This window comes from Aquarana catesbeiana, linkage group LG10, assembly GCF_042186555.1.
Source record: "Aquarana catesbeiana isolate 2022-GZ linkage group LG10, ASM4218655v1, whole genome shotgun sequence".
NCBI lineage: Eukaryota > Metazoa > Chordata > Amphibia > Anura > Ranidae > Aquarana > Aquarana catesbeiana.
In genome coordinates, this window is record NC_133333.1 from 226770418 (window position 1) to 226784159 (window position 13742).

General features: G+C 43.0%; 1 protein-coding gene across 1 annotated transcript in view; it reads right to left on the minus strand.

Annotated features, from left to right (window-relative positions):
- The window catches only part of ILVBL (ilvB acetolactate synthase like), a 74238-nt gene that overhangs the window by 30573 nt on the left and 29923 nt on the right, over window positions 1–13742 (minus strand). Inside the window, exons 6-10 of the mRNA XM_073603386.1 lie at window positions 13552–13663; window positions 11136–11235; window positions 7944–8041; window positions 7699–7835; window positions 228–362 (exon numbers count right to left, since the gene is read on the minus strand). Of these exons, the coding sequence (XP_073459487.1) occupies window positions 228–362; window positions 7699–7835; window positions 7944–8041; window positions 11136–11235; window positions 13552–13663 (582 nt within the window). The remainder of the gene's footprint in view (window positions 1–227; window positions 363–7698; window positions 7836–7943; window positions 8042–11135; window positions 11236–13551; window positions 13664–13742) is intronic.

Below are 13742 nucleotides of genomic sequence, written 5' to 3' on the forward strand. Positions count from 1 at the left end.
ACGTCAATTTTGTTTGGGTGCAACATCGCACGACCGCGCAATTGTCAGTTAAAGCGCCGCAGTGCCAAATCGCAAAAAATGCTCTGGTCATTCAGCAGCCAAATCTTCCGGGGCTGAAGCGGTTAACGACTCAATGGTGTACGGACTGGAATCCATTCTGTATGTTAGTGACATTTATCAGGTTCCTCATATGGGGCCATCAACAGCTTGTGAGACAAAGAAATTACCCTGAATAGCAACAGCCGGCTTCCAAAACATATCCGAGTTCTTCAAAAGCTGAGACTTGTCTCTATTCACCGCAATGATTTTACTGCGTCTGTTCAGGACGCGACCGTACGAAAGCCGAAAATCACACACAGTGCCTGGAAGGAGAACACAAAACATTGAATGAAAGTTATTTTGTGAAAAGAGATTTTGGGAAGGAGATAAAGAATTTGCACACAGCATTCTTCCCTACATGGATAATAAATAGGTATGACGGGTACTCTGATGTGTGCCGATTGTTCTATGTCAGCTCCTGGTCTAGGCAAGAGTCTCAAACTGGCAGCATTCTTCTATGAGCACACCAGACAGGGAGCCGTTTGCAGGTGCAGTCACTCTCTGCAAGGGAATTTGCTCCAAGCTTAGTAAATAAGGGGGGGGCTCTGCTGACTTCCATCATCCAATCATTTGCAGGCAAAAATGCTGTTTTTATATATTTTTCCTTGCATGTGATTGGTAGACGTGCAATTGGTTTCGTTTAACGAAATTCGACAAATTTGTTAATTCAGAAATATCCGAATTAACGAAAACCCTTTTAACATATTTTTCTGAATATTCCTAAATTCGGAAATTCCTAAATTCCTAAAATTCAAAAATTCCTAAATTCGAAAATTCCTAAATTCGAAAAATCCTAAATTCGAAAATTCCTAAATTTGATAATTCCTAAATTCGGAAATTCATAAACTCCTAAATTCAAAAATTTCCAAATTCATAAATTCGGAAATCCGCAAACACGAAAATGCGAAAATCTGAAATAATAACTAATAACTTAAGCTATTACGAACTATTAAATGATAGGTACAGTAGTACCTTGGATTACGAGCATAATTTGTTGCGGAAGAATGCTTGTAATCCAAAGCACTCGTATATTAAAGCAAATTCTCCCCATAGGAATCAATGGGAACTCAGATAATTTGTTCCAGTGTCACTGCTAATGTATGCAGTACCGCATAGGGCTAGAGGTGGGGGCGCCGTAGACACTCGGAAACATTCAGAGACGCTCGGAGACACTCGGGAACGGAATGTTTTCCAATACCTATAATTTAATAGTTCGTTATTATTAGTTACTCTTTCGAATTTTCTTTCTTATTTTCGGATTTTCAAGTTTTCAAATTTACGAATTGCAATAACGAATGACCCAAAAAAACGGAAAAAACCCCCAAATGAAACGAAAACGGAAACATTTTTCAGCAGTGCACATGTCTAGTCACTGGGTATTCTTTTCAAAGTGAAACTTCACCTCATTTACTAAGCTCTGGAGCAAATGCATTTACAGAGTGCAACTGCACCTGCAAAGTGCACAGGCTATTTGCCTTCAGTAAGTCAACCCCCAGGTAGGTGTGCTGACAGCGGTCGTTTACCACGTGATCGCTCCGTCAGATGACGGAGCGATCACTTGTAAACAAACTGGCGTCATGTCCGGTTCCTCTCTCCCCTTTCCGTACCGATCGGTACAGTGCGAGGGGAGAGATCGGGTGCAGCAGCGCTGTGGGCTGGATCTGTAGTGCCCACAGCACTGATCTGTGCCCATTGCAGAACTCATCCATCCAGCCATGCTCATCCACCCCATCCATTGTCGGCCATCCCACCAATTGTCGGTCATCCCACCGATTGTCGGCCATCCCACCGATTGTCAGCCATCCCATCCATTGTCAGCCATCCCATCCATTGTCAGCCATCCCATCCATTGTCAGCCATCCCATCCATTGTCAGCCATCCCATCCATTGTCAACCATCCCATCCATTGTCAACCATCTCATCCATTGTCAACCATCTCATCCATTGTCAACCATCTCATCCATTGTCAACCATCTCATCCATTGTCAACCATCTCATCCATTGTCAGCCATCTCATCCATTGTCAGCCATCTCATCCATTGTCAGCCATCTCATCCATACTCAGCCATCCCATCGATTGTCAGACATCCCATCCATACCCAGCCATGCCATCAATACTCAGCCATACCCAGCCATGCCATTCATACTCATTCATCCCATCCATACTATCCATCCACATTCATGGCTCAACCATGCTCAGCCATCCCCATCCACAGCTCATCCATCCTAATCTATGCCACATCAGTTCTCATCCATGCCACTAGTGTCTCACAAAAGTGTAATAGGTAGTCAAATTAGATTTGAAATTTATGCCCCTAGAACACCTGCTGGGCCTCTGTATGAGGCCAGACTGTGGAAAAGTCTCACACGTGTGGTATCGCCATACTCAGGAGGAGTAGGAGAATCTACTTTGGGGTGTATTTTTTGCTATGTACATGCTTTGTGTTAGAAATATTGTATAAATGGAAAAAAAAAAAAAAAAGTTTTCATTTTCTTTCCACATTTTCCAAAAACTTGTAGAAAAAATGACATGTTCAAAAGATTTATTATGCCTCACAGATTATAAGTTGGGGTGTTTTCTTTCCAAAATGGGGTCATTTTGTGGACGTTTCCATTGTCCTGGTGCTCCAGGGCCTTCAAAAGTGTAAGAGGTAGTCAAAAAATTAAATATGTAATTTATGCTCCTAGAACACCTGAAGGTGCTCCCTGCATGTTGGGCCTCTCTATGTGGCCAGGCTGTGTAAAAGTCTCACACATGTGGTGTCGCCATACTCGGGAGGATTAGCAGAATGTATTTTGGGGTGTAATTTGTGGTACACATATACTGTGTGAAAAATAAATAAATAAAAATATCTTGATTTTGTAAAGAATTGTGTGAAAAAATTACAACTTAAAAAAAAAACAACTCACCACACCTCTTACTAGACAGCTTGGAATGTCTACTTCCCAAAAAGGGGTCATTTGGGGGGTATTTGTACTTTCCTGGCTTGTTAATATCTCAAGAAATGAGGTTGACAGTACATCAGGTGTGATCAATTTTCAGGGATTAGTTTATAGAGATCCAACCGAGAAGACCCACGTGTTGCCAACATCCCAAATTAAACAATATTATATAAGGAGTACTCCCCAAGGAAATATTAAGGGACTTTTTTAGGCAACTAATCAGCAAATATTGAGAAAAAAAATTATATAGCCCTGGGCTAAACATTGAAGGATATTTGTTATATGATTCTGTCTATGTCGTATATGCAATTTACTGTTGGTGTTGTATGCACCACATATTTTACATTCATTTTCTATATTTTTTCCTAAATATTTGCTGATTAGTTGCCTAAAAAGTCCCTTAGTATTTCCTTGGGGGGTACGCCTTATATAATATAATTTTCAGGGATTTGCACCATAGCTTGTGGACTCTATAACTTTCACGCAGACCAAATAATATACACCGATTTGGGTTATTTTTACCAAAGATATGAAGCAGCATAAATTTAGGCCAAAATTTAGGAAGCAAAAATAGCAATTTGTAAAATTGTATAAAGGAAAAGAAGAAAATGCATTTTTTTTTTTTTTTTACAGAATTTTTAGTCTTTTTTTCATTTATAGCGCAAAAAATAAAAAAACCAGCGGTGATTAAATACCACCAAAACAAAGCTCTATTTGTGTGAAAAAAAGGAAAAAATTTCATATAGGTACAGTGTTGCATGAGTAATTGTCATTCAAAATGTGAGAGCACTGAAAGCTGAAAATTGGTCTGGTTAGAAAAGGGGTTTAAGTGCCCAATGGGTAAATGGTTAAAGTGTATGCCAGGTCAAGATTAAAAAAAAAAAAAATCCAATCCATCTCATCAATATATGCAACAGTCCTTTATTTTATCCCTTTAACCCTTTCACTGCCAGAGCTTTTTTTACATTCTATTGCACACATTTAAAAAAAAAAAAGAATTTTAGGCATGAAAATTACGTAAAATCCCCAAACATTATATATTTTTTAAAAAGCAGACACCCTGGAGAATAAAAGAGTGGTAGTTCCAATTTCTTTATGTGACACTATATTGGCACAACGGTTTATAAAACAAGAAAACCCACTTGACCCAAGTTAATTTTAGGGCATGTAATCGTAATATATTTCCCAATTTTTGGCAAAATATAAAAGACGAGGTTGTGTTGAATAAATAGATACCAAACATGTCAAGCCTTAACCACTTTAGCCCCGAAGATTTGGCTGCTGAATGACCAGGCCATTTTTTGCGATTCGGCACTGCGTCGCCTTAACTGACAATTGCGCGGTCGTGCAACGCTATACCCAAACAAAATTGACATCCTTTTTTCCCCACAAATAGAGCTTTCAAATAGAGGTGGTATTTGATCAACTCTGCGTTTTATTTTATTTTTTTGCGCTATAAACAAAAAAAGAGCGAAAATTTTGAAAAAAAAAAAAAAAACAAAAAAAAAAAAAAACCACAATATTTTGTACTTTTTGCTATAATAAATATCACCAATTTTTTTTTTTTTAAAAAAGCTATTTTTTTTTTTTCTCAGTTTAGGCTGATATGTATTCTTCTACTTATTTATGGTAATAAAAAAAAAAAAAAAAAAAAAAAAAAAAAATCGCAATAAGCGTATACCGATTGGTTTGCGCAAAAGTTATAGTGTCTACAAAATAGGGGATAGATTTATGGCATTTTAATTATTATTTTTTTTTACTAGTAATGGCGGCGATCTGCAATTTTTATCGAGACTGCGACATTATGGCGGACACATAGGACACTTCTGACACATTTTTGGGACCATTGTCATTTATACAGCGATCATTGCTATAAAAATGCACTGATTACTGTATAAATGTCACTGGCAGGGAAGGGGTTAACACTAGGGGGCGATCAAGGGGCTAACGGTGTTCCCCAAGTGTGTGTTCTAACTGTAAGTGGAGGGGACTGGCTAAAGGAGATGAGAGATCGTGGTTCCTAGCTATTAGGAACTCACGATGTGCATCTTCTCTCCTCACAGAACAGGGATTTGTGTGTTTACACACACACGTACGTCCGTGTTCTTCCTCTCGTGCCTGCGATCACGCTATCCCGCTTAAAGGGAGCTGATGTACAGCTACGACGGTTCGCGGGACCGTGCCGACCTGCTGCAGTAGAATGACGATGGCTGGTCGGCAAGTGGTTAAAGCTGTGTGCGCCCGTGAAATGGCGAAAAAAAATGTATTTTCCATAGGTGATGCTTTAAAAGGCCCCCTACAGGTTATCTGGTCAGACATAACCGTGAACAATGGGCCTCGAGTTATTGCGCTCACTCCTGAATGCGCAGCAATACGCAACATCTGTAGTGCAATCAATATTGTTTGGCTGATAAGTTTCCTCAATTTTCAAATGAAGAATGTCAAGGGGGAGGGGGCTGACAGGGCCCCTGACAGTCGCACGATTTCAAAGCTGCAGGTCAGTGCGATCTCAGGTGCGACTTGCCTGGCATCTGTGCAACTTCATGTACAGATGTCTATGCAGGTCGCACCTGAAATCGCAAAAAAAAAAAATGCAGTAACCTTTTTTCAAAATCAGTGCGGCATCGCAAGGTCGGAGTTGCACCAATTTGAACAGTTCTATTGCTGACAATAGGGTGCGACTTGTCATGCGACTTAGAACTGTCAAATCACATCAGTGAGAATGGGGGCTTAGGGATAAAATAACACATGTAATATATATATATTTTTTTTTTTAGAAAAAGAAAATGTGCATTTGTTATTTTTTTTCCCCCCAGAAGCCTGCACAGCATTGCACCAGTGATCATTGGATTATAGGCGCAATGTCAGGCTCCTGCAGGTACGTTCTCCAGCTCTCTCTCTCTCTCTTCCTCTGTACGGACTTTCTGTAAGAAAACTGGAGGAAGCGTTAGTGGACTATGAGACCCGTTTCACACTGGAGGCGTTTTTCAGGCGCTTTAGCGCTATAAATAGGGCCTGTAAAGCGCCTGAAAAAAGCCTCAGCTGCAAACCAGTGTGAATGCCGTAGTGCTTTCACACTGGGGCGCTGCGCTGGCAGGGCGTCACAAAAAGTCCTGCAAGCAGCCTCTTTGCAGCGCTATAGGAGCGATGAATACACCACTCCTATAGCTCCCCTGCCAATTGAAATCAATGGGCAGCGCCGCCATACTGCCGGCAAACTGCCGCTGCAGCTGAATAGCGGTGATTAAACGACGGTAAAGCGGCACTAAAATTAGAGCCGCTTTACCGGCGACGCCCGGGGCGCTTTCAGTGTGAAGGGGCTCTGAGAGTGCCCATCAGTGTCCTCGCAGTCCGCTGAAAACTACAAGCTGTCTGCTGCAGTGGATGATGGGATTTGTAGTTTATTCATTCACAGATCCCTGTGAATGAATGATGTGGTTGTCCAGAGCCCTGCACAGCTGAGCAGATTTTAAATCTGACAGAAGCTGTGGGGAGAGGACCTCCCACCCGCTGTCACAGTGGTGAGGATTAGGGGTTGGGGGAGTGCTGGAGCATGTTGCATGTTACGGGTGTAATATGCAACATGCTCCAAAAGTGACACTATTGCGATGCGGGAAACCAAATCGATCCCAGCGCCGGTTCCTGCATCGCACCCTCCCCACAGGCAGTTGACACTGCCCTCTGCGAACCGCTGCGGGTGTCAAGACAAAGTTAATGACACTCCCAGATCGGTTCGCAGTGCAAACTGTGAATTCGGACAGGAATCGGATAGCATGGGTGAGAACACCCATGCAATCCGATTTCAGTGAGGAAAAAAAAAAAAAGTCCCTGCACCTTTTTATGCGAATCCAATGCGAGTTCAGCCATACAACTGTGTAGCTGAATTTGCATTGCACAGACATCGCATGTGATCGGCACCAGCGAATGTCTGTGTTTGCATGTGTGAACCCAGGCTTAAAGTGGAGTTCCACACAAATTTCTAACTTTTTATTAAACGCATTCTTGCGAAACCGGAAGTGACGCGATGACGCCAGTCTCGTGTTGAAGGCAATCTCCATTTCTAAAAAAAAAAATCTGGGATTCTCTTAAAAAAACTCGATTCACGATTCGAATCGAGTTTTTTTTTTTTTTTTGACACCGCGCCGGTCCTGAGGAGCTGCGGGCAGGATTTTTTAGGCGCGGCCTCACCTAAAAACTCCTGCCCGCAGCTCCTGAGGACCAGCGCGGTGAAAAAAAAAAAAAAATCTAAAAAAATCGATTTGCTTAAATTTTGAATCGATTTGACCTCTCAACCTCTCATTCAAGATTAAAAATTGATTTTTTGCCGTTGTGATGGCAACATCAGAAGAGTACGGCGCCGCGAGCCGTACATACTGCGCGTGCGCGAGAGCGGAGCGGTGCATGCTGGTCGCTCAGCTGCACCGTAACCCGGAAGATAGTGCTTGTGGGCTTCACATGCCCACAAGCAATATGGAACATGCCAGGGATAGAATAATATAAGAAATCATATGATCGAAAATCGGCAATTGAGCGGCGATCGATCCCAAAACCGTGAGTCATATAAATAATAGTATTTAAAAAACTATATTCATCCAAAAAAAAAAAAATTATATAGTTGGAACTCTGCTTTAAGATTATTAGGTCTATCAATCTTACCTGCCAGTATAACGACATCCGCTTCCTTAAGCGCTTCCCTGCGATTCTGTCGGATATGGATAGGGCTATTCCTTCCCAGCATGCCTCTGGCCATTCCTCCCAGGAAACATGGAACACCCAGGGATTCCAGAGCCTTTCTGAAAGAACAAAAACAATGTCATGCTGGGAATCAGACTCGTTATGTTGGCTCTCCAAGACCGGTCTTCCCTTGGCCTCCCTGATAGGTCAGACCAAGTACCCCTTACCTGAGCTTGTCCACTGGTGTGGGGGGAAGGGTCACCTGACTGCCCAGGATGAATACAGGCTTCTTCGCTCGACTCACCAACTCCACACATTGCTGGATCTGTATACACAAAGAAACAGCATAGATACAGCTTAGCAATATTGGGATAAGTCATCCTATACAGGAAACCTGTGCCAGATTATAAGGGGACAGCAGTGGGCGGGTGGAGGGGGCGCAATATCTGACCTCACCGCTCCGCAGTGGATTTCAACGTTACCAAGTACAACATGCACTGGGTCTCCCTCTAGCATTCCTGGGGGCAACCATCTTGAGTAAGGGCAGATGATTCATGTAGCATTCATCTGCTCAGACAAGCAAGCAGGAGATGATGTGCTTAGCTAAGAAAGCCCCTTCTCCCAAGACTCCTGGGATGTATGAAATCATTTGCCTAGGCAATAAACCAGGAAGTAACTAAAGAAATGTAAATAAAATAAAAAAATAAAAAAAAGTTTAAAGCGGAGTTCTGTTAAAAAAAAATAAAATAAATAAAAGTCAGCAGCTACAAATACTGCAGCTGCTGACTTTAAATAATCGAACACTTACCTGTCCCAGAGTCCAGCGATGCGAGGGAACGAAGCCCCTCTCATCTCCCCCTCCTCTCTGCGGCGCCGGCATTGTCACTGTGGGCGCCCGGCTGCACGCACCGCGCATGCGCGAGTCGCACTGCACTCTGTGACTGGCCGGGCAATCATCTGGGACCTGTGACGTGTCCCAGATGATTGCCGAGAGGGAGGGGGGAGAGGTGAACTGACTTCCGGCTCCGTGGAGCCCCGGGAGGAAGTGAGAGCTGGAACCCTCTTTTTAGAGGGTTTCCGCTCCCCCCCAAAAAAATGACATACCAAATGTGGCATGTCAGGGGGTCACCTACCCTTAATGTGAAAGTTCCATTTTTAGGTGGAACTCCGCTTTAAGACTGGGTTGACACCTATGCGAATTTCTCCACATCCAATTTGCATGACAGGAGATTGTGACCGGCCCTCTATGGAGCTGGTCCCCGTATCTCCGTTGCGTCTCCGGAGCGGCTTGCACAGAAGTGCTGTGCGTCTTTGGCTCAGTTTCAGGGCTGAATTCAGGCAAAAATTCAGCCCCGATTCATCTCTGGAAACGGAGAACAGAGGCGCTTTGGACCCCTGCTGCGAGCCGCATCCGTTGGAGGTGTGAACCCAGCCTAAAACAAGTACCGTATATACTTGAGTAAAAGCCGACCCGAATATAAGCCGAGGCACCTAATTTTACCACAAAAAAATGGGAAAACTTATTGACTCGAATATAAGCCTAAAGTGAGAAATGCACAGCTACTGTAAGTGGAAAAGAGGGTCAACAATGCCCATTTGCAGCCATAGGTCCCCCGAACTTCAAACTTGGTAGTTAAGGGTTCCTGGATGCCCCCTAGCTGCAGCCAACATTTGAGGTCTCTGGACCCAAAGGGTCCCGAAATGACATTGCTGCAGATGGACACAGTTGACCAACTATCTCGGGGCCACTTGGTGCTAGGAAGCCCAATTTGGTGTGCAAACCCAGTGGAACTAGCACTACAACATAACCAGCTGGGGTTCCTAGCACCAAGTGGCCCCAAGATACGGGGCCCCAAAGTCAGTTCGGAAAACGTCAAGCACTTTTCTGCAGCAGAGAATGACATTTTCCAAACTGAGTTTGGGGCCCCGTATCTCGGGGCCACTTGGTGCTAGGAACCCCAGCTTTGGATATGTTGCAGAGCTAGTTTCACTGGGTTTGAAAACCAAATTTGGGGTTCCTAGCACCAAGTGGCCTCGAGATTCAGGGCCCCAAAGTCAGTTCAGAAACTGTAATTCTCTGCTGCAGATAAACGCTTGACTCGAGTATAAGTCGAGGGGGACATTTTCAGCACAAAAAAATGTGCTGAAAAACTGGGCTTATACTCGAGTATATACGGTAAATATGATATACTTTCCCAATTATTTACTAATGTTAGCAGCATAAGGATTAAAAATAGTCCGTTTTGATTGAGAGAGTAAAGTTCTGCTTTAAAAAGTGTCATTAAACCCAGACAAAAAATAAAATCATTACATGCTACAATAAGGGAAAAGTATTTGATCCCCTGCTGATTTTGTAAGTTTGTAGGTTTATTTTAACAGTGAGAGACAGAAGAACAACAAAAATATCTAAAGAAAAAAACGCATTTCAAAAAAGTTATAAATTGATTTGCATTTTAATGAGTGAAATAAGTATTTGATCCCCTATCAATCAGCAAGATTTCTGGCTCCCAGGTGTCTTCTATACAGGTAGCTGAGATTAGAAGCACTCTCTTAGACTCCTTTCTACCAAGTACTAAGTCATGTTTTGCGAAGGGGTCAAATACTTATTTCACTCATTAAAATGCAAATCAATTTATAGCTTTTTTGAAATGTGTTTTTCTGGATATTTTTGTTATTATTCTGTCTCTCTCACTGTTAAAATAAACCGACTATTAAAAATATAGACGGATCATTTCTTTGTCAGTGGGCAAACTTACAAAATCAGCAGCGGATCAAATACTTTTTTCCCCTCACTGTATATGACAGAGTGTTCATACTCACAATGACACTAAAGCTTTTATTTTGGTAGACTGAAATATATCTGGTTGATCCTGCCTTCGGCTGTCCTTCCCATCTTCTCTGTGTCCCCATTACAGCCTGAGATTGTGTACACTAGCTGTTGACATCTACTGAGCATGCTCCAGTTTCAGTTCCCTTCTAAGCTCTTCATTTCCAGCTTTTTCTTATCTGTGCAAGCCACGTGAGAGTCACACATGGGGGTGTATACACACAGCACCATTCAGGGCTGTGCAGACACAGACTCACACTGTAGAGAGCACACATCAGCAGAGTAATAGAAGCCCCCCCCCCCCCAAGGATCTTTTCCAACTCTGCAGCAATAAGGTACTTACAGGAATTAATAAAAAATAAAAAAAAAGGTGGCATGATATAAATAATTTATGAGAATTAATTACGGCAAGTAATCCTTCTCTGTTTAGTATCGCTTTAAGTCATGGTGCAAAGTTCTGAAGCCACTAATGCAGCAACTAATGGTTGCCTTTAAACGAGCATTTTTTCAGAAGGAAAGATCGGCAATGGCGACTTTAATATCTTCCTGGTAAAAGGTTTACAGGATAAAAATTGTAAAAGTATCAGCAGACCTGATCCGGGGTGGCGAGAGGGATGGAGACAGGAAGGGGCGAGGTGTCCCGTGGCTCCCAGGCTCCCGCAAATAAATTATTCAGGTGATTCTGCAAGTACCTAAAACAATAAGAGAATTATAGTCCCATCTGTGGACTTATAGAGCACAGCTGTCCACAGAGCAAAGTACAGCAATCCCCACCAACCAATCAGACCTACTGTTACTAAAAGATGAACTGCGATTGGCTGCCTAAAGTTACTACACTCCATGTTCTAATCTTTGCCTTACTTAACACTTCTTATTCCTGATATGTGCCTGCTGTACCATGTACTTGTATGAGAAAGTCTCCTGTTCTCTTTGTATTGCTTCTTTTATGTGAAATCCCTGGTGTTCCTGCCAGTCCCTCTGCTTTCCTATTAAAACTGACCACACTAGATAAGAGAGCACAGCATGGTCAGTTCTTCAGGAATTACACCTGCTCTCCTCCAGTGATCAGACTTGTCCTGACACCCCCCCCACAGCCATTCACTGGGAAGACCAGTGTGCTGCGCTTTCTCCTCCCCCAGCTTTTATGCAGCTGAGAATAGAGGGAATGCGATCACTTATAAAAAGAAAAAAAAAAAAGTATTTATAATGTTTTTATATCTATACACAAACATTTTGACTTTCATTTCTATTTTAAACTGAATGGGTTGTTTTAAAAAGGTGAGGGTTTAATATGGAAGACAATACATACAATTTAAAAGTACAGTGGAACCTCGGATTGCGAGTAACGCAGTTTACGAGCGTTTCACAATACAAGCTATTCATTTTTTTTTAAATCCCGACTCGTTTTGCGAGCGTTGTCTCGCAAGACGAGAAGGATTCAAGCCTCTGGGGTGTGCAGTACCGCATTTGGCCAGAGGTGCAGGGGCGCCGGTGACACTTGCAAACACTCAGTTCCCCAGTGTCTCCGGCGCCCCCGCACCTCTGGCCACACGCGGTACTGCATAGACAAGCAGTGGCTGTGGAACGGATTATCTGAGTTTCCATTATCTCCTATGGGGAAACTCACTTTGATATACGAGTGCTTTGGATTACAAGCATTCTTCTGGAACTAATTATGCTCGTAATGCAAGGTATTACTGTAAAGTAAAGCTGGCCATACACAGATAAACCGGGGAAAATAGTGGGTGGGCCCGGTCAGCCGCCTCCCGCCTGACATCCCTCAATCAAAAAAAAAAAAATAAATAAATAATTTTTTTGAAGGAGCCAGGCAGAAAAAGGTTGGCTGAACAGACCCTGCACCCAATTAGATGCAGGCAGTGCTCAGGGTATCTGGACAGCTGGGAGAACCACAGTGGGAGATTTGTCCATCTCTTCTATGTAATGTGGATGGAAGAATCTGTTAGATTTTATTCTGTTCAGCCCACATCTATAAGTGTGTGGTCAGTTTACAAGGAAGTATGGGCAAAGCCAGTATTAGCTATACTTCTGTTGTGGGTCACAGAAGTGCGCCAACTTTTGCTCTCTTGTGACCCAGAATCAGCCAACAGCTGGCTACAGTCCACTGTTGCCCGACATCACAGAGCCGCTCCAGACTCCATATTGTCGGGATACACCCAGTTGCCGGACAGATAGCTCAATCTCTCAGTGTGCAGCTGGTTTCAGAGAGCCTGATACAAACTGCACCCACCCCCCTCTCCTGCCTGGCACTTCAGTGAGCAATGTAGGAGCGGAGGAGAGAGTGGCAAATGACAGTCACTGCTCTCCACTCCAAGAAGACAGAACTGAGTGATCAGTGGTCATGTGATCGCTCAGTTCTCAATCTTCTATTAAAAATAAATAAATAAATAAATAAAACACACACATGGATGTAGGACTTCAGTAGGCTGAAAGTGAGGAGAGGGGCCGACCACAGGAATCCAGAGATGAATCAAGCCCAGGAATTTTAGGCAGCAGATTGGAGGATTGAAGACACAGTACTGTCAGGGCTGGGCTCAGCCCTTCCTTCTCTGTGCTGGCCGCTCAGCTGTCAGCTAATTGCCAGCTCCTATCTCTCCACAGTTACTCAGCTGTTGATGATATCCTGCTCGTCAGTCCTGCCTACTTAAGCCATTCAGCCCGGTGGATCTCTGCCTTAGTCTCTGTGATGTTAACCAAGGCGATCTCCTGCGTTCCTGTTTAAAGACCTGCTTTGCTGACATCCCTTCTGGCTTCAGATCCTGCTTACTGTTCCACTACATTGATCCCTGACTTCTGCCTTGGCTGACTATCCATTACGGGTACTGAACTTTGGCTGTGTTTTGACTACGTTTGTTCTTTTTACTTTTATTATTAAACAAGTGTGATTTAACTGTACTCCTGTCTCGGCCTGATTTCATGGTTTCTGACAAGCACACACCATTCCTCCACTCTCTGCAACTATCCTTTAACCTTAGGAACAATACACTTACCAATTAATGATTTTCCCAAAAACTCCTTTAGGGGCACCTTTGGGTGCTAATTCTTTCTGGATCAAATGGTACGGATACAAAATATCAATAGGAAATTCCACAAACACAGGGCCTGCAAAACAAGATTAGATACTGTCATCAATACAGTGCATAATTTTAGCACCGATCGCTGTATTAGTGTCAGAATGTCT